This window comes from Xenopus tropicalis, chromosome 10, assembly GCF_000004195.4.
Source record: "Xenopus tropicalis strain Nigerian chromosome 10, UCB_Xtro_10.0, whole genome shotgun sequence".
Classification (NCBI taxonomy): domain Eukaryota; kingdom Metazoa; phylum Chordata; class Amphibia; order Anura; family Pipidae; genus Xenopus; species Xenopus tropicalis.
This window is the reverse complement of record NC_030686.2, coordinates 475,763-495,036: the sequence shown is the minus strand read 5'-3', so window position 1 is coordinate 495,036 and position 19,274 is coordinate 475,763. Positions and strand designations below refer to the sequence as shown.

The 19,274-nt window shown below is 54.7% G+C and overlaps 2 protein-coding genes across 5 annotated transcripts in view; one reads left to right on the top strand and one right to left on the bottom strand.

Annotated features, from left to right (window-relative positions):
- The window catches only part of csnk2a1 (casein kinase 2, alpha 1 polypeptide), a 16,034-nt gene extending 9,191 nt beyond the window's left edge, over positions 1–6,843 (top strand). For 2 of the 4 annotated variants that reach the window (XM_031894826.1, XM_031894827.1), the window contains exons 4-13: positions 793–894; positions 979–1,029; positions 2,020–2,079; positions 2,162–2,245; positions 2,325–2,435; positions 2,548–2,649; positions 3,318–3,418; positions 3,506–3,654; positions 4,377–4,496; positions 5,701–6,843. In XM_031894826.1, the coding sequence (XP_031750686.1) occupies positions 793–894; positions 979–1,029; positions 2,020–2,079; positions 2,162–2,245; positions 2,325–2,435; positions 2,548–2,649; positions 3,318–3,418; positions 3,506–3,654; positions 4,377–4,496; positions 5,701–5,816 (996 nt within the window). In that variant the 3' untranslated portion in view covers positions 5,817–6,843. The remainder of the gene's footprint in view (positions 1–792; positions 895–978; positions 1,030–2,019; positions 2,080–2,161; positions 2,246–2,324; positions 2,436–2,547; positions 2,650–3,317; positions 3,419–3,505; positions 3,655–4,376; positions 4,497–5,700) is intronic. The other 2 variants (XM_031894828.1, XM_031894829.1) reach the window with 2 other exon arrangements.
- On the bottom strand, positions 6,276–19,274 carry ccm2l (CCM2 like scaffold protein). Its single transcript, XM_031894825.1, has 9 exons — positions 18,937–19,274; positions 18,741–18,824; positions 17,908–18,091; positions 13,717–14,315; positions 11,188–11,320; positions 10,707–10,770; positions 9,067–9,214; positions 8,782–8,920; positions 6,276–7,449 (listed from the first exon to the last, which is right to left on the bottom strand). The coding sequence occupies exons 1-9, from the start codon at positions 19,132–19,134 to the stop codon at positions 7,193–7,195; spliced, it is 1,806 nt and encodes a 601-aa protein (XP_031750685.1). The 5' UTR covers positions 19,135–19,274; the 3' UTR covers positions 6,276–7,192.

Genomic DNA, 19,274 nt, shown 5'->3' with positions numbered 1-19,274 from the left:
CGGGCCCCCGGGCCGTGTGTGAGAGTGCGGGCCCCGGGCCGTGTGTGTGAGAGTGCGGGCCCCCGGGCCGTGTGTGAGAGTGCGGGCCCCCGGGCCGTGTGTGAGAGTGGGCCCCGGCCGTGGTGAGTGCGGGCCCCCGGGCCGTGTGTGAGAGTGCGGGCCCCCGGGCCGTGTGTGTGTGTGAGTGCGGGCCCCCGGGCCGTGTGTGTGTGTGAGTGCGGGCCCCCGGGCCGTGTGTGTGTGTGAGTGCGGGCCCCCGGGCCGTGTGTGTGTGTGAGTGCGGGCCCCGGGCCGTGTGTGTGTGTGTGAGTGCGGGCCCCCGGGCCGTGTGTGTGTGTGTGAGTGCGGGCCCCCGGGCCGTGTGTGTGTGTGTGAGTGCGGGCCCCCGGGCCGTGTGTGTGTGTGTGAGTGCGGGCCCCCGGGCCGTGTGTGTGTGTGCGGGCCCCCGGGCCGTGTGTGTGTGTGCGGGCCCCCGGGCCGTGTGTGTGTGTGTGTGCGGGCCCCCGGGCCGTGTGTGTGTGTGCGGGCCCCTGGGCCGTGTGTGTGTGTGTGCGGGCCCCCGGGCCGTGTGTGTGTGTGTGCGGGCCCCCGGGCCGTGTGTGTGTGTGTGCGGGCCCCCGGGCCGTGTGTGTGCGGGCCCCCGGGCCGTGTGTGTGCGGGCCCCCGGGCCGTGTGCGGGGCCCCTGGCTCCCCAGGGAAGCTTTCCCCGTAGCTTGTGCCCCGTACATGGTGGGCGGCCATATTAGGGCATTTTGCTCTGGGCTCAGCCCGTTCTTCCCGCTTCTGTTGCAGCCTGTGAAGAAGAAGAAAATTAAGCGTGAAATAAAGATCCTGGAGAACCTGCGGGGCGGCCCCAACATCATCACCCTGGCAGATATAGTGAAAGACCCCGTGGTAAGTGCACTATTGCCCTGCGCGTGAGCAGTTTGTCTCGTGCCACGTTCCGCCCAGTAACACCCCCCCCCTCTCTCCCTGCAGTCCAGAACGCCAGCACTCGTCTTCGAACACGTCAACAATACAGATTTTAAGGTGAGCAAAATGTAAATTGCCTGCGTGTTTAACCCCTTAAGTTCCTTTTGCTCCATACTGGGCTGGTTTTATCGTATGTATGTTGGGTAAGCGTGCCCAGGGACCCGGGGCAAGACTCACTAGCTAACTTCTGCCCCAGCCCCTGAGTGGGTGCTGCCTGCTGTAACCCTAATAAGTTAACACTTTCAGGTATTTCCCTAGCCCCTTGTGCTGCTCTTTCCTGTCGGGCCGTGTGGCACTTAGAGGGCTGGTGAGTTTAGGTGCCAGGGCATGATTGTGCCACTGAGCTCTCCTGTCGGGCCACGTGGTACCTCCCCACTCACTAGGTGGCACTTAGGGGGCTGGTGAGTTAAGGTGCCAGGGCATGATTGTGCCACTGAGCTCTCCTGTCGGGCCACGTGGTACCTCCCCACTCACTAGGTGGCACTTAGGGGGCTGGTGAGTTAAGGTGCCAGGGCATGATTGTGCCACTGAGCTCTCCTGTCGGGCCACGTGGTACCTCCCCACTCACTAGGTGGCACTTAGGGGGCTGGTGAGTTAAGGTGCCAGGGCATGATTGTGCCACTGAGCTCTCCTGTCGGGCCACGTGGTACCTCCCCACTCACTAGGTGGCACTTAGGGGGCTGGCAAGTTAAGGTGCCAGGGCATGATTGTGCCACTGAGCTCTCCTGTGGGGCCACGTTGTACCTACTCACTAGGTGGCACTTAGGGGGCTGGTGAGTTAAGGTGCCAGGGCATGATTGTGCCGCTGCTCTTTCCTGTAGGGCCACATGGGACCTTATCACTCAGTAGGTGGCACTTAGGGGGCTGGTGAGTTAAGGTGCCAGGGCTTGATTGTGCCACTGAGCGTTCTCTAGCGGCCCTCCTGTCAGTGCAGACGTATGGGTTTTGTCTTCCACACAGAATGCCACTGTTGTGCCAGTATAAGGAGCTGGCGTATGCCCTGCTAACTGGATTCCGGTACTGACCCCTATGTGTTTCCCCCCACAGCAGTTATATCAGACTCTGACGGACTACGACATTAGATTCTACATGTATGAAATTCTTAAGGTAAGTCTCTTGTTGCCATGGTGCCCGCCCCACTGCCAATGCTTAGGCTGCACTGTGCTCATTCTGCCTTCTTGCCCCCCAGGCACTGGATTATTGCCACAGTATGGGTATAATGCACAGGGACGTGAAGCCTCATAATGTAATGATTGACCATGAGCACAGAAAGGTAAGTGCCCCCCCCCCCCCAAATGTTCCTCTGCTTCCCCTTAACCTGCCATGTACCCTAACATGTGTGCCCCCCACAGCTGCGTCTCATAGACTGGGGCCTGGCCGAATTCTACCACCCCGGGCAGGAGTACAACGTCCGCGTCGCTTCCCGATACTTCAAGGGGCCGGAGCTGCTTGTGGATTACCAAGTACGTGGGTGGATTTATAGCCTCCTGTGGGGGCCTGGGGTGCTACAGGGGTTTAGGGGACCCCCTATAGTTGGTGATACGAAACTAACAGCCGCTGGCGTGTCCCTTACAGATGTACGACTACAGCCTGGACATGTGGAGCCTGGGGTGCATGCTGGCCAGTATGATCTTCAGAAAAGAGCCATTCTTCCATGGGCACGATAACTACGACCAGGTGAGAGGGGCAAGGCTTGCACCCCCTCCTAGCAACTCTGCCATGGTGCCTGTGCCCAAGGTGGCAGAGTAGTGGGCCGATTATTTCTTAACACGTTGCCAGGTTCCATTCAGGGGCTTTGCTGCAGATAGTGGCAGTGCCAGTGCTACATTACAGGGGCGTTGCTGCAGATAGTGGCAGTGCCACATTACAGGGTCGTTGCTGCAGATAGTGGCAGTGCCAGTGCTACATTACAGGGGCGTTGCTGCAGATAGTGGCAGTGCCAGTGCCACATTACAGGGGCGTTGCTGCAGATAGTGGCAGTGCCAGTGCTACATTACAGGGGCGTTGCTGCAGATAGTGGCAGTGCCAGTGCTACATTACAGGGGCGTTGCTGCAGATAGTGGCAGTGCCAGTGCCACATTACAGGGGCATTGCTGCAGATAGTGGCAGTGCCAGTGCCACATTACAGGGGCTTTGCTGCAGATAGTGGCAGTGCCAGTGCTACATTACAGGGGCGTTGCTGCAGATAGTGGCAGTGCCACATTACAGGGGCGTTGCTGCAGATAGTGGCAGTGCCAGTGCTACATTACAGGGGCTTTGCTGCAGATAGTGCCAGTGCCACATTACAGGGGGGCTATGGGCGTAGTGCCAGGGTCTCGGTACCAATGCCCTCTTGTTTCCTACAGCTGGTGAGAATAGCCAAGGTGCTGGGCACAGAAGACCTATATGACTACATTGACAAGTACAACATAGAACTGGATCCACGTTTCAATGATATCCTGGGCAGGTAAGTGCTTCCGACATCGTGGCTCCTCCCCCCTGTGGGTACCCCCCTGGCCCTTGGGTTTTTATTTAACCCCCTCTGCCCCCCCAGGCACTCACGCAAAAGGTGGGAGAGATTTGTACACAGTGAGAACCAACATCTGGTCAGTCCTGAGGCCCTGGACTTCCTGGACAAGCTGCTGCGATACGACCACCAGACCCGACTGACTGCCCGCGAAGCCATGGACCACCCATACTTCTGTAAGTGTCTGCGCTACAGAGGCGGGACTTCCACGTGTGCCCCCCTCCATAGCAGAACCTCTGCCCAACCCCTACTGATACCTTGTCTGTGTCTGCGCTACAGAGGCGGGACTTCCACGTGTGGGGCCCCCCCCTCCATAGCAGAACCTCTGCCCAACCCCTACTGATACCTTGTCTGTGTCTGCGCTACAGGGGCGGGACTTCCACGTGTGGGCCCCCCTCCATAACAGAACCTCTGCCCAACCCCTACTGATACCTTGTCTGTGTCTGCGCTACAGGGGCGGGACTTACTGATACCTTGTCTGTGTCTGCGCTACAGGGGCGGGACTTACGTATGTGGCCCCCCCCTCTCCATAGCATAACCTCCGCCCAACCCCTACTGATACCTTGTCTGTGTCTGCGCTATAGGGGCGGGACTTACATGTGTGGGCCCCCCCCTCTCCATAGCAGAACCTCCGCCCAACCCCTACTGATACCTTGTCTGTGTCTGCGCTACAGGGGCGGGACTTCCACGTGTGGGGGGCCCCCCCCCTCTCCATAGCAGAACCTCTGCCCAACCCGCTGCATCCCTTACTGATACCTTGTTTGCGCTGCCCCTCTCCTTCCCTCACACCTGTAGTGCTGACAGCGCCCCCCTGTGGATATATAGTAAGTGATGTGCTTACCCTGCTGTACATGGATGTTACAGTCCGGTGGATCAGTATCTGCTCTTTTCCTTCCAGACCCCATCGTAAAGGACCAGTCCCGGATGGGCGGCTCTAACATGCCCAGCGGCAGCACCCCCGTCAGTAGCGCCAGTATGATGTCAGGTCAGTCCCGGTCCAGTGTCCGTGACAAGTCAGGTCAGTCTTTGGCAGGGCTCACTGGGTTCCTGTGGTGGCGGGAGTGTGCTGTACCTGGTGTATCATGCAGGGAGGTGCTGTGTCCCCCCCCCCCTTCCCCCCCCAACAAGATTGAAGTTTTGACAGATTAGTGCAGCCAATGGCGTCTGTGCTTTCTCAAAGTGCTCAGTCCTATTGGCTTCCGGCGGTGCCCAAGGTGAGGCCAGAGCGCAGGTACTGGGGGTGTGCCCAGCAAAAAGAACACAAAGGGGGTTATAGTATGTTATACAATGGCCATTTCTAAGCAACTTTTCAATTGGTCTCCATTATTTGTTATATTTGCCGCCTCCACCGCTCACACAGGGGTCGCTGACCCCGCAGCCAAAAAACTGTTCCTTTGTGCAACTACAGTGTAATTGGACTTCTTTTCCTTATAAAAGTCCTGTCCTATTCATACATTGGTCTTTCACTCACACCACACCCTGGTTGCTAAGGTAGTTTGGATCCTAGCAACCACATAGCTGCTGAATCTCCAAATGAGAGAGCTGGAGAACAAAAACTGAAATAATGAAACTATAAATAATAAGAAAGAATGAAGACCAATTGCAATTACCTGTAGGTGGAAGGTTAATGTAATCGTGTTAAGGGGTTAAGGGGGGGTCATTGCTTTATTTGCACCATGTTTGATCATGTGATCCACGTGTTGCACTAGTAGTTGTGACCCCAGACCACTACACTGACCCAGGGATGGTTGGTAGGAAGCGGGCACAGCGGCCATGCCAGCAGTTAATGGGCTCGGGCACTGGGAATCATGTTGGTACCACACTGGTGCTGAGTGGGATCAAGATCCAATAATATGTCCTGACTTACGGCGGCCGAGAGAGCACTAATAGTGGATACTAAGTGACACTCACTAAGGAACCCTGGGCACATGTCTCTAGGCAGCAGCCCATAGCAACCAATCGGTGCTTAGCATTTTTCAAGCAGCTGCACTTTGATGACCCCCCCAGTGTGTAGCAAGGTTTAAGCTCCAGTACAAATGCCCCCCCTGCCCTGTGTGCCCTGCAGCTCTGTGTATCAAGGCTGAGTTGGGGGGCAGCACAGCTGCTCATTGGCCTATAATGTGCCCCTGATACCCAGCCAATCCCTGTGCCCTATCTTTCCCTTGGGGTGGGCTTCCTTGCCCTTGGGGTATTTGTTAATGCATTTCTCTTTTGCCCGTTAGGGATCTCTGCGGTGCCAACCCCTTCTGCCCTGGGCTCTCTCGCCGGATCTCCCGTTATCTCTGCTACCAACACCCTGGGGACCCCCGTCGCTGCTGCAGCTGGAGCCACCCAGTAGGAGGCATCACAGTTGACCCCTTGGCCCATCTCCCTAATTTACCTCCCACCTGATGTGTGGAAGGAGGGGGCCCCCCAGAGATTGGAAGCCCCCTGGACGCGCCGTGTCTGAGCAGTTGCTTGTGGATTTATAGTAGTTCTGTCATATATATATATACATACATATATATATATAAAAATATTATTATAGGCTGAATCATTTTTTTTTTTTACTTTGTTACTTAGCTCCTGGTCACATGATCACAAGCGGCTCTTGTGTCTGGGATGGGGTTTCTGGCCCCGGGCTGTCCCCGTATGCCGGGGACGTGCCGCCGGCCAGATGTACCTACAGATGATTTGTTTGTTTTTGGTTTTTTTTTTTTATTATTATTGCAGGTTCTCACGAGCCTGATTGCCCCCCCCCCCCAGAGTCTCATTGTTCCAAGTGCTGCAGAAGCCATGATCTTTCTTTGCCCCCCCCCCCCCCCCCCCCCCGTCACTCATGGAAGGCACAATTAATTGGGTGCATTGATGGAATTAGTGTTGCCCTTATTACCCCAACCAAAGCCAGGCCTGTCTGTGTGGGATGAGCCATACACGGGCTGCAATGAGATCTGCATGATGGGGCAAGCTGAGGTTCTTTTCTACCCCCCCCCCCCCCGCCCCAATGTGCCATTCTGGGAGGGACTAGACACCCGATTCTTGTTACTGTCCCAGAAATGCCACCCCAACTACTTCTTGCCCTTACAGCTAGGCGCTGCCTCCATGTGTCCCTGTGACATTCCCACCCCTTTCCCTGCTGGGAGGCGGCTTGCTGAGGTACCGCCCCTCACTCACCTTCATGGACAAGACCTGATGTTTCCTGTCTCTCCGCCCCTCTAACTGCACCCCCCCCCCCCCGTCTCTCTCCCCCTCTTTTTAATTTTCCACGCCTGCCCCCCCCCCAGCAAGGAGCTGTCTCAGTAACACAGAAATGCTTTTCTCCTTCACATGTGACAGATCTAATGTTGGAACTATTTGGTGTAAATAAACATGGTTTTATTTATCAAGGTTAGGTTCTTGCCTGTGTCAGACGCTTTATGGGTGTGCTTGGGGAACTGGTTGCTACATGCACATACCATAGCAAATAGAACATGTAACATGTGGGAGCTGTGGCCCCGGATGTACGTGGAACTATTAGGTGTTTCTGTATGAGGCCGGGGTCCCACAATCCTTCGCTTTGGCATAGCTTGCTGAACTACACTCTGCCCTTGGGGAATGCTGGGAGATGTAGTTCAGTACAAGCTGCAGAGTCCGACCTGAGCGGTGGGAACAGCAGGGGGGGGGGGTGTAATGTTGTTCCTGAACCCCCAGTAACTGTCTCGGGGTTCAGCCCCTTTTGCTCCTAAAGCCCCCGGGTCATAGGTAATCGCTGCCGTCTTGCGCCAGAGCCTCGATGTTCTGCGTAATGTCGCTAATAATGCGGTGAAACGACTCGCACTGGGAGCCCGGCGAGCAGCCGTCATAGTTACGCACCGCGCAGGCCGAAGTGCTGCTCATACTGCGCTTAATTCTGCCAAAACTGTCCGTCAGGATTCCGCCCTCTCTGATCCCAATGTTCTCCAGGAAACTCTCAAAGTATCCGATGTCTAAATCTGGGATAAAGGGGCGCAAACCTGTGCAAAGGGGGACAAACGGTACGGCTTATGGTGTGCCCAGAACATTCCTTCTCTGTATATTTGTATTTATACATATGGGTAGGGGGTGCCATAGTGTTTCCCTTAGACAGTACAGTATGGGGGTACAGCTTATTGTGTGCCCAGAACATTCCTTCTCTGTATATTTGTATTTATACATATGGGTAGGGGGTGCCATAGTGTTTCCCTTAGACAGTACAGTATGGGGGTACAGCTTATTGTGTGCCCAGAACATTCCTTCTCTGTATATTTGTATTTATGCATATGGGTAGGGGGTGCCATAGTGTTTCCCTTAGACAGTACAGTATGGGGGTACAGCTTATTGTGTGCCCAGAACATTCCTTCTCTGTATATTTGTATTTATACATATGGGTAGGGGGTGCCATAGTGTTTCCCTTAGACAGTACAGTATGGGGGTACAGCTTATTGTGTGCCCAGAACATTCCTTCTCTGTATATTTGTATTTATACATATGGGTAGGGGGTGCCATAGTGTTTCCCTTAGACAGTACAGTATGGGGGTACAGCTTATTGTGTGCCCAGAACATTCCCTCTGTATATTTGTATTTATACATATGGGTAGGGGGTGCCATAGTGTTTCCCTTAGACAGTACAGTATGGGGGTACAGCTAATTGTGTGCCCAGAACATTCCTTCTCTGTATATTTGTATTTATACATATGGGTAGGGGGTGCCATAGTGTTTCCCTTAGACAGTACAGTATGGGGGTACAGCTTATTGTGTGCCCAGAACATTCCTTCTCTGTATATTTGTATTTATACATATGGGTAGGGGGTGCCATAGTGTTTCCCTTAGACAGTACAGTATGGGGGTACAGCTTATTGTGTGCCCAGAACATTCCTTCTCTGTATATTTGTATTTATACATATGGGTAGGGGGTGCCATAGTGTTTCCCTTAGACAGTACAGTATGGGGGTACAGCTTATTGTGTGCCCAGAACATTCCTTCTCTGTATATTTGTATTTATACATATGGGTAGGGGGTGCCATAGTGTTTCCCTTAGACAGTACAGTATGGGGGTACAGCTTATTGTGTGCCCAGAACATTCCTTCTCTGTATATTTGTATTTATACATATGGGTAGGGGGTGCCATAGTGTTTCCCTTAGACAGTACAGTATGGGGGTACAGCTTATTGTGTGCCCAGAACATTCCCTCTCTGTATATTTGTATTTATACATATGGGTAGGGGGTGCCATAGTGTTTCCCTTAGGCAGTACAGTACTGCTGAGCCCCCCGGTGGCCCCAGAAGCGGCCGGGCCAGTCTATCATGGTTTGGGCCACTAACACTCACCAAGAAGCAGGAATTTGCGGCTCTCCCCATAGAGATGTAACAAGTCGGTGCAATATTCTGCCACCTCCATTCCGAGCCGGTACTGGCGCAGGAGGGCTGCAAACCTCTGTATCTCCATGGGAGTCAATTTGTTCCTCAGCTAAAAAAAAGGAAGAGGTTCTGGTTAGAACCCAAAGGACCCGCTCGGGGGGACAAGGCCACATACCCAGGGGCATTTGTAACAGACAGGGCATTGGCTGCCCCTTTTGCCTGGGCAGGGGCCCTTCTGTACTGACTGGGACTCACCGTGGCCAAGTATTCCTGTAGCTGCTCCAGCGCCACGTTGCCCTCCTCTGCGCCACTGCACCCCGACGCCAGGCTCTGCTGCGACATGGCATAGGGGGGCGACGATTCCCCACTGTAGTTCACTTCAAAGGTGTCATGGGAGCCATTACTGTGGCACAGGGAATCGTGGGATGTGTTAGGGAGGGGCAGGGAATCGTGGGATGTGTTAGGGAGGGGCAGGGAATCGTGGGATGTGTTAGGGAGGGGCAGGGAATCGTGGGATGTGTTAGGGAGGGGCAGGGAATCGTGGGATGTGTTAGGGAGGGGCAGGGAATCGTGGGATATATTAGGGAGGGGCAGGGAATCGTGGGATGTGTTAGGGAGGGGCAGGGAATAGTGGGATGTGTTAGGGAGGGGCAGGGAATCGTGGGATGTGTTAGGGAGGGGCAGGGAATCGTGGGATGTGTTAGGGAGGGGCAGGGAATCGTGGGATGTGTTAGGGAGGGGTAGGGAATCGTGGGATATGTTAGGGAGGGGCAGGGAATCGTGGGATGTGTTAGGGAGGGGCAGGGAATCGTGGGATGTGTTAGGGAGGGGCAGGGAATCGTGGGATATGTTAGGGAGGGGCAGGGAATCGTGGGATATGTTAGGGAGGGGCAGGGAATCGTGGGATATGTTAGGGAGGGGCAGGGAATCGTGGGATGTGTTAGGGAGGGGCAGGGAATCGTGGGATATGTTAGGGAGGGGCAGGGAATCGTGGGATATGTTAGGGAGGGGCAGGGAATCGTGGGATGTGTTAGGGAGGGGCAGGGAATCGTGGGATGTGTTAGGGAGGGGCAGGGAATCGTGGGATATGTTAGGGAGGGGCAGGGAATCGTGGGATATGTTAGGGAGGGGCAGGGAATCGTGGGATATGTTAGGGAGGGGCAGGGAATCGTGGGATGTGTTAGGGAGGGGCAGGGAATCGTGGGATGTGTTAGGGAGGGGTAGGGAATCGTGGGATGTGTTAGGGAGGGGTAGGGAATCGTGGGATGTGTTTAGGGAGGGGCAGGGAATCGTGGGATGTGTTAGGGAGGGGCAGGGAATCGTGGGATGTGTTAGGGAGGGGCAGGGAATCGTGGGATGTGTTAGGGAGGGGCAGGGAATCGTGGGATATGTTAGGGAGGGGCAGGGAATCGTGGGATGTGTTAGGGAGGGGCAGGGAATCGTGGGATGTGTTAGGGAGGGGCAGGGAATCGTGGGATGTGTTAGGGAGGGGCAGGGAATCGTGGGATGTGTTAGGGAGGGGCAGGGAATCGTGGGATATGTTAGGGAGGGGCAGGGAATCGTGGGATATGTTAGGGAGGGGCAGGGAATCGTGGGATATGTTAGGGAGGGGCAGGGAATCGTGGGATGTGTTAGGGAGGGGCAGGGAATCGTGGGATATGTTAGGGAGGGGCAGGGAATCGTGGGATATGTTAGGGAGGGGTAGGGAATCGTGGGATGTGTTAGGGAGGGGTAGGGAATCGTGGGATATGTTAGGGAGGGGCAGGATATCAGGGAGTACAAATGCCCCACCAAACCCTTGGGGGGATGGGGGAATCACCCATTGGGGGGGTTAGAAGATAAAGGAACATATATAGAAATATGGGGGTTCAGAGGGGGGTAGTTGGGGGACTCACAAGGAGCTGCAGCAGCTGAAGTCGCCATCGTATGCGAATGTCCCGTCGGTGTGGGAGCTCTCACCTGTAACGGAGCAACACGTCAGGAACCCCCACACACCCCTGGGGAGCTAAGGGTTAATCCCTATCAGCTGATCTGAGTGCAAGCCTTTGGGCCTAGTACTGAGACTGCATTAATGGAATTCCCATCTTGCCCTACATGGGGGGATCTAATTAAGGGAAAAGCAATAGCTGCCCCCAAGGGCCCCCTGGGGGGAGTCACAGAGTAGCCAGTGGGGGTGGGGCTTGAACCCCCCTTCCCCCCCAATGACTCTCTGAAAAGAATTGGGGGTCCCATATTTTTAAAAAGAGGGCCCTGTGAATGTCGGGCCCAACGTGAGGGGGAACCAGAGGGGTTTGAAGCTGTAGTTGAACTACACCCATAGCTGGGGGGCAGTTAGTGGCCCCCAACACTGCATTAGAGGGGCCCCCCACATCTCACAGCGGCACAGCCACGGCCTCTCGGGGGGGGAAGTGTAATGGTATCCGGCGCGGTCGACACACTCGATACTTTGATCTCCGTAGATGATCTGGAAAACCTGACAAATGAGAGCGCAGGATTCCTCAGCAGCGTCCTGTAAGGGAAGAGACTGGTGTAATAATAATATAATCCCCCCGCTCACTAGGGTTCCGCACAGTAAGTGTATATATACGGGAATACACTGAGCAGCAAATCAATGGGTCGTTACAATGAAAGGGTTAATTAACACAAAACAATATATTTACATTATTTACAGTTACAGATTAATAACGAGCCTACATTAATTACAGCTACCGACAGGCACGGAACATGGGGGTCTGGTCTCCTCTCTAACCGTGGCCCCCCCTGGTCTCACATCCTGCCCGGCCACTTCTGATGCTCCCCCCAGGTTGTCCCCCAGGTTCATCCTCCCCCCAGGTTCATCCTCCCCCCAGGTTCATCCTCCCCCCAGGTTGTCCCCCAGGTTCATCCTCCCCCCAGGTTGTCCCCCAGGTTCGTCCTCCCCCCAGGTTGTCCCCCAGGTTTGTCCTCCCCCCAGGTTCATCCTCCCCCCAGGTTGTCCCCCAGGTTCATCCTCCCCCCAGGTTGTCCCCCAGGTTCATCCTCCCCCCAGGTTGTCCCCCAGGTTCATCCTCCCCCCAGGTTGTCCCCCAGGTTCATCCTCCCCCCAGGTTGTCCCCCAGGTTCATCCTCCCCCCAGGTTGTCCCCCAGGTTGTCCCCCAGGTTCGTCCTCCCCCCAGGTTCGTCCTCCCCCCAGGTTCATCCTCCCACCAGGTTGTCCCCCAGGTACGTCCTCCCCCCAGGTTGTCCCCCAGGTTCGTCCTCCCCCCAGGTTTTCCCCAGGTTCATCCTCCCCCCAGGTTGTCCCCCAGGTTCATCCTCCCCCCAGGTTCGTCCTCCCCCCAGGCTCGTCCTCCCCCCAGGTTCATCCTCCCCCCAGGTTGTCCCCCAGGTTCATCCTCCCCCAGGTTGTCCCCCAGGTTCGTCCTCCCCCCAGGTTCGTCCTCCCCCCAGGTTCATCCTCCCACCAGGTTGTCCCCCAGGTACGTCCTCCCCCCAGGTTGTCCCCCAGGTTCGTCCTCCCCCCAGGTTTTCCCCAGGTTCATCCTCCCCCCAGGTTGTCCCCCAGGTTCATCCTCCCCCCAGGTTGTCCCCCAGGTTCATCCTCCCCCCAGGTTGTCCCCCAGGTTCATCCTCCCCCCAGGTTGTCCCCCAGGTTCATCCTCCCCCCTGGTTCGTCCTCCCCCCAGGTTCGTCCTCCCCCCAGGTTCGTCCTCCCCCCAGGTTCATCCTCCCCCCAGGTTGTCCCCCAGGTTCGTCCTCCCCCCAGGTTGTCCCCCAGGTACGTCCTCCCCCCAGGTTGTCCCCCAGGTTGTCCCCCAGGTACGTCCTCCCCCCAGGTTGTCCCCCAGGTTGTCTCCCAGGTTTGTCCTCCCCCCAGGTTGTCTCCCAGGTACGTCCTCCCCCCAGGTTGTCCCCCAGGTACGTCCTCCCCCCAGGTTGTCCCCCAGGTACGTCCTCCCCCCAGGTTGTCTCCCAGGTTGTCCCCAGGTTTGTCCTCCCCCCAGGTTGTCTCCCAGGTTTGTCCTCCCCCCAGGTTGTCTCCCAGGTTTGTCCTCCCCCCAGGTTGTCTCCCAGGTACGTCCTCCCCCCAGGTTGTCCCCCAGGTACGTCCTCCCCCCAGGTTGTCCCCCAGGTACGTCCTCCCCCCAGGTTGTCTCCCAGGTTGTCCCCCAGGTTTGTCCTCCCCCCAGGTTGTCTCCCAGGTTTGTCCTCCCCCCAGGTTGTCTCCCAGGTTTGTCCTCCCCCCAGGTTGTCCCCCAGGTTTGTCCTCCCCCAGGTTGTCTCCCAGGTTGTCCCCCAGGTTTGTCCTCCCCCCAGGTTGTCTCCCAGGTTGTCCCCCAGGTTTGTCCTCCCCCCAGGTTGTCCCCCAGGTTCGTCCTCCCCCCAGGTTGTCCCCCAGGTTCGTCCTCCCCCCAGGTTGTCCCCCAGGTTCGTCCTCCCCCCAGGTTGTCCCCCAGGTTCGTCCTCCCCCCAGGTTGTCCCCCAGGTTCCTCTCTGGACCACTGCCCAGCCCACATTTATACACCTTTCAGCCGCTGCCCCACATACCAACTGATCAGATGGGGGTTGATAAGAGCCACTCCTTGCCCATTGGTCAGTAACTGTTGAGTTTTATGGCTCCTGTAGCAGCCGCACTGTCCCCCCCCCCCCCACACAGAAATACCCTGTGATATGGGATTTGGCTTCGGGTGTGACTTGGGCAACTGGTTTATATTAATCAGTACAACTCCCCCCCCCACTCAGTGTGTAACACATAAATATGTATAGAGACACACACATATATATATATATAATATCACAAATAATGGCACCCAAGATGAGCAATTTCTTACACTGGTGATTGGCTCTGCCTCCTTCCTCCCAACAATACCCCCACCAAAACAATAGCCCCCCGGGTTCCTTTTATTTACCCGCTCGACGCTTACCCTGTTCTCAACAGCCAGAATGATCAGGTTGCAATAAGCCCCTGGGTCGGGCTCCTTTGGATCCAGTGGATTCTGCCCCACGTTTCTCCTTTCCCAGCTGCCTCCACAGGGCTGCCTCCTCTCCCAACTGCCCCCACAGGGCTGCCTCCTCTCCCAACTGCCCCCACAGGGCTGCCTCCTCTCCCAGCTTCCACTGAAGGTCATTCTTCTCTCCCAACTGCCCCCACAGGCTGGACCTCCATGTCTCTTCTCCCAACTGCCCCCACAGGCTGGACCTCCTTGTCTCTTCTCCCAACTGCCCCCACAGGCTGGACCTCCATGTCTCTTCTCCCAACTGCCCCCACAGGCTGGACCTCCATGTCTCTTCTCCCAACTGCCGGTCACTGGTTTTCTCTCTAAGCTGCCGCCACCTTTCTGCCGCCCATCCACTGATCCACGAGACATCTTCCAGTCTAAGCTGCAGATGGTGTGTCTCCGCTCCATGGCTCCCCCTGCTGGCCGGTGTCCAGAGTTGCCCCCTCCTTGGCTTCTCTCACTTGGCCCTGCCGGTGGCTTTCTCTCCAGACTCCCTGCAGCCGGAACGGCGTCCAGCCCAAGCCCTAAGGGGTGCAAACAGCAGAGCATAGCCATGGAAACAAGTCTGTGGGGTATAAGGGGGGCAGGCCGGGGCAGGGGTAGAAGGGGGGCAGGCCGGGGCAGCGGTGACATGGGACACAGGAGACTGGGATCTATTCCCTCCTAGTGTTGTACTGAGTGTATTAGGGTTAGGGTAGGGTTATTAGGGCTAGGGTAGGGTTATTAGGGCTAGGGTAGGGTTATTAGGGCTAGGGTAGGGTTATTAGGGTTAGGGTAGGGTTATTAGGGTTAGGGTAGGGTTATTAGGGTTAGGGTAGGGTTATTAGGGTTAGGGTAGGGTTATTAGGGTTAGGGATAGGGTTATTAGGGTTAGGGTAGGGTTATTAGGGTTAGGGTAGGGTTATTAGGGTTAGGGTTAGGGTTATTAGGGTTAGGGTAGGGTTATTAGGGTTAGGGTAGGGTTATTAGGGCTAGGGTAGGGTTATTAGGGCTAGGGTAGGGTTATTAGGGTTAGGGTAGGGTTATTAGGGTTAGGGTAGGGTTATTAGGGTTAGGGTAGGGTTATTAGGGTTAGGGTTAGGGTTATTAGGGTTAGGGTAGGGTTATTAGGGTTAGGGTAGGGTTATTAGGGCTAGGGTAGGGTTATTAGGGCTAGGGTAGGGTTATTAGGGTTAGGGTAGGGTTATTAGGGCTAGGGTAGGGTTATTAGGGTTAGGGTAGGGTTATTAGGGTTAGGGTAGGGTTATTAGGGTTAGGGTAGGGTTATTAGGGCTAGGGTAGGGTTATTAGGGTTAGGGTAGGGTTATTAGGGTTAGGGTAGGGTTATTAGGGTTAGGGTAGGGTTATTAGGGCTAGGGTAGGGTTATTAGGGTTAGGGTAGGGTTATTAGGGCTAGGGTTATTAGGGTTAGGGTAGGGTTATTAGGGTTAGGGTTATTAGGGTTAGGGTAGGGTTATTAGGGTAGGGTTTTAGGGCTAGGGTAGGGTTATTAGGGTTAGGGTTATTAGGGTTAGGGTAGGGTTATTAGGGCTAGGGTTATTAGGGTTAGGGTTATTAGGGTTAGGGTAGGGTTATTAGGGCTAGGGTTATTAGGGCTAGGGTTATTAGGGTTAGGGTAGGGTTATTAGGGTTAGGGTAGGGTTATTAGGGTTAGGGTTATTAGGGTTAGGGTAGGGTTATTAGGGTAGGGTTATTAGGGCTAGGGTTATTAGGGTTAGGGTAGGGTTATTAGGGTTAGGGTTATTAGGGTTAGGGGAGGGTTATTAGGGTTAGGGTAGGGTTATTAGGGTAGGGTTATTAGGGTTAGGGTAGGGTTATTAGGGTTAGGGTAGGGTTATTAGGGTTAGGGTAGGGTTATTAGGGTTAGGGTAGGGTTAGGGTTAGGGTAGGGTTATTAGGGTTAGGGTAGGGTTAGGGCTAGGGTAGGGTTATTAGGGTTAGGGCAGGGTTATTAGGGTTAGGGTAGGGTTAGGGTAGGGTTATTAGGGTTAGGGTAGGGTTATTAGGGCTAGGGTAGGGTTACGGCAGGGTTATTAGGGTTAGGGTAGGGTTAGGGCAGGGTTATTAGGGTTAGGGTTAGGGTTAGGGCAGGGTTATTAGGGTTAGGGTAGGGTTAGGGCAGGGTTATTAGGGTTAGGGTTAGGGTTAGGGCAGGGTTATTAGGGCTAGGGTAGGGTTATTAGGGTTAGGGTAGTGTTATTAGGGTTAGGGTAGGGTTACGGCAGGGTTATTAGGGTTAGGGTAGGGTTAGGGCAGGGTTATTAGGGTTAGGGTTAGGGTTATTAGGGCTAGGGTAGGGTTACGGCAGGGTTATTAGGGTTAGGGTAGGGTTAGGGCAGGGTTATTAGGGTTAGGGTTAGGGATAGGGTTAGGGATAGGGTTAGGGCAGGGTTATTAGGGTTAGGGTTAGGGTTAGGGCAGGGTTATTAGGGCTAGGGTAGGGTTATTAGGGTTAGGGTAGTGTTATTAGGGTTAGGGTAGGGTTACGGCAGGGTTATTAGGGTTAGGGTAGGGTTATTAGGGTTAGGGTAGGGTTACGGCAGGGTTATTAGGGTTAGGGTAGGGTTATTAGGGTTAGGGTAGGGTTACGGCAGGGTTATTAGGGTTAGGGTAGGGTTAGGGCAGGGTTATTAGGGTTAGGGTAGGGTTATTAAGGTTATTAGGTATTTATATCTGTACTATGGGGCTGGTAGAGTTATGTTCCAAGTAATGAATTTATCTTTGGGGGCGGAGCTATCATATGGGGACTTTGATGGTTTTTGTATTGTTCAGAGAATGTTGGGGCAATCTGTAACCCGGGGGCAGTTATTTGGTTTGGGGGGGTGTCATGTTGGGCCCAGCAGTAAAAGGTTAAGTTTTTAATTTAGAAGTCTGCTTGGAATTCACTAATACCCCTTAAATGACACTGAAGTCGGGCTGGCGAGGGGGGAGGAGCCAGAATAAACCAACAAGGGAAACCAAATTTCCCTCCCGGTGCTACAGGGGGGGGGTCTGTCTCAGGGCAGATTCTTAGCTAATATTCCTCTGGGCCCATAGAATAAATACCTTTTACTAAAGATAAAAATCATGGCGCCCAGTCATTAGCTTGTAGCTAGGGCCCCCCCCAGACTCCAAACCCCCCCGTGATAGGATGATCCCTCGCGGGATCCTCCAATGTTCTGATAAACCCAGAATAATATGGGTTGGGCCTGGGGGGTTTGTTGCCTATGAACAGAGAATCCCATTTCCCATAATGCTCAGGGGTCTATAATTCTGGGGAACACCCATGAGTATTTGGGGCTGGGAAATAAAAAGGTCAACAGAACAGCCAGTTAGCAAATGGTGACCCGCCCTCATTGGATGGGGGGCGTGAACTTTGTAATATGGGGGGGTCATGTGACAAGTTCCTGGGCACTCCCCCCTCATGAATACGGTAATGGGGGAGGGGCCCAGCAGGAAGGATAAAAAGGGTGCACACCCGGGTACTGACAGCTCATTCTGAGGTCCCAATATGTTGGGGGGGGGGGCTCAGGATTTCAAACTCTTGCCTCAGATCACTCGGTAATGTACTCTGGGATTTCTCTGTGTTTTTATTCCCTTTTATTTTATTTACTGTTTGTATTTGTCTCTCTTGTAACATCTGTTTAATGCACTGTTACCCTTTAATATTAAATATAAAATGTAATAAGTTCTGCCCTTTGGCTCTATATCCCCAGGTACCTGGTATGGCTGCTCAGGCCTGGGGTACTAACTGCTTGGTGTGTGTATTGGGTAGGGGGCACATTCTGTGGGCTGCTGGCAGGGGGGTGGGTTTGACTGTCATTTTAACCCTGTGGCTGCTAGTGTGCTGTTAAATGAGTGGAACTAACCCTCACTGCAGTAGGAACGTTTGTGTATCATACATTTGTGTAACTAGGTTTCTATCGCCTGTTACTGATAGATGGGGGCAGCGAATAGTTGTATTTGGGGCGGTGGTTGGTTTGGGGGGGCTTGATGTTAGTCTAACCTGGGTGAAAGGTGACTGCGTGTAACCCCTTGTTCCCCGTCCCGGTGTCAGGCGCATCTGTGAGTGGCGTTTCCCTGACAGGGGGGCAGTTATTTGGTTTGGGGGGGCAGTTATATTTCAGTTTTACTCACCGGTTTTCAGGACCAGCAGGTGCAGAGCGTCGTCCCGGACGTAGGAGGCGGCGGAGATTTCGTGGGTCGGGATTCGCAGGATCAGCTCCTCGTTGTCCCTCCAGGTGAGCAGGAGGCTGCGGGCCGACATGCTGAGGATACTGTCCTGCTCTGGAGTGCAATGCAATGGCAGCTCCTTCAGGGTCTGCACAACATACACAGGGAAATGCAGGGGGGCTCCAGCTCGCTGGGGGGGTTACACTAACCACTAGGACATGGTAACTGGTTGGGCTATTGGACTGAGTCAGAGGCTCCCACTCCCCCCACTCCCCCCACTCCTCCCACTCCTCCCACTCCCCCCACTCCCCCCACTTCTCCCACTCCCCCCACTCCTCCAACTCCCCCCACTCCTCCCCACTCCTCCAACTCCCCCCACTCCTCCCCACTCCTCCCACTCCCCCCACTCTTCCCACTCCCCCACTCCCCCCACTCCTCCAACTCCCCCCACTCCTCCCCACTCCCCCCACTCCCCCAACTCCCCCCACTCCCCCAACTCCCCCCACTCCTCCCCACTCCTCCCCACTCCTCCCACTCCCCCCACTCCCCCATGGTTACTATATGTGCAGAATGAGCCCAGAGATGGGGCAAGTGGCTTGAGAATAGTCTGATGTTTCAAGCACAAGACAAAATGGCGGAGTGGAGCCCATGGGCCAGTGATTCCCTCCCATGGCTGAGACACTCCCATTAGTACTACCCATAGTAACGCACAGGCTTGGCATGTTGCTATGGCCACAGGGGTCCCACTGATTAGGGTCCTAGGCTTGCCCGGGGGGGGTATAGATGGAGCTACTGACCCTCGCTGTGTCCAGAAGCTGCAGAATCTCATCCCGGCTGGAAGGGTTCAGGGAGGAGACGACCCACGTCAGATGCCCCAAGAACTACTCAGAACAAACAGACATTTCCTATTACAATTCCGTTACTATGGGCCGTTACTATGGGTTTATGAGGAATCAGAAGGTTTATAATACAAACAATACACAAACATTGTACCTTCACTTCCCTCTCAACGTAATCGTGCAGGAGGATTTGGGGGTCGATGAGAAAGTCTGGGGGCATCACAGGCACAGAATGAAGGGGCCGCCGGTAGCTATTGGGTCTGACTGCCGAACGGCGCGCAGATTTGGGAAAAACCAGGCGTTTAATGGGAGAGACCAGAGCCTGAAATAGGGAGAAAGTGAGAGGGAACATGATGGGCGGGGCTTACAGAGGGGGAGGAGCCACGGGAATAAAGATAAAACATCTACACATGTATGGCCACTTATCTAATGTTCTCACAGCTACTTGATAGCAACCCACCAACCATGTGACTCTATAATAACCAGTCATTC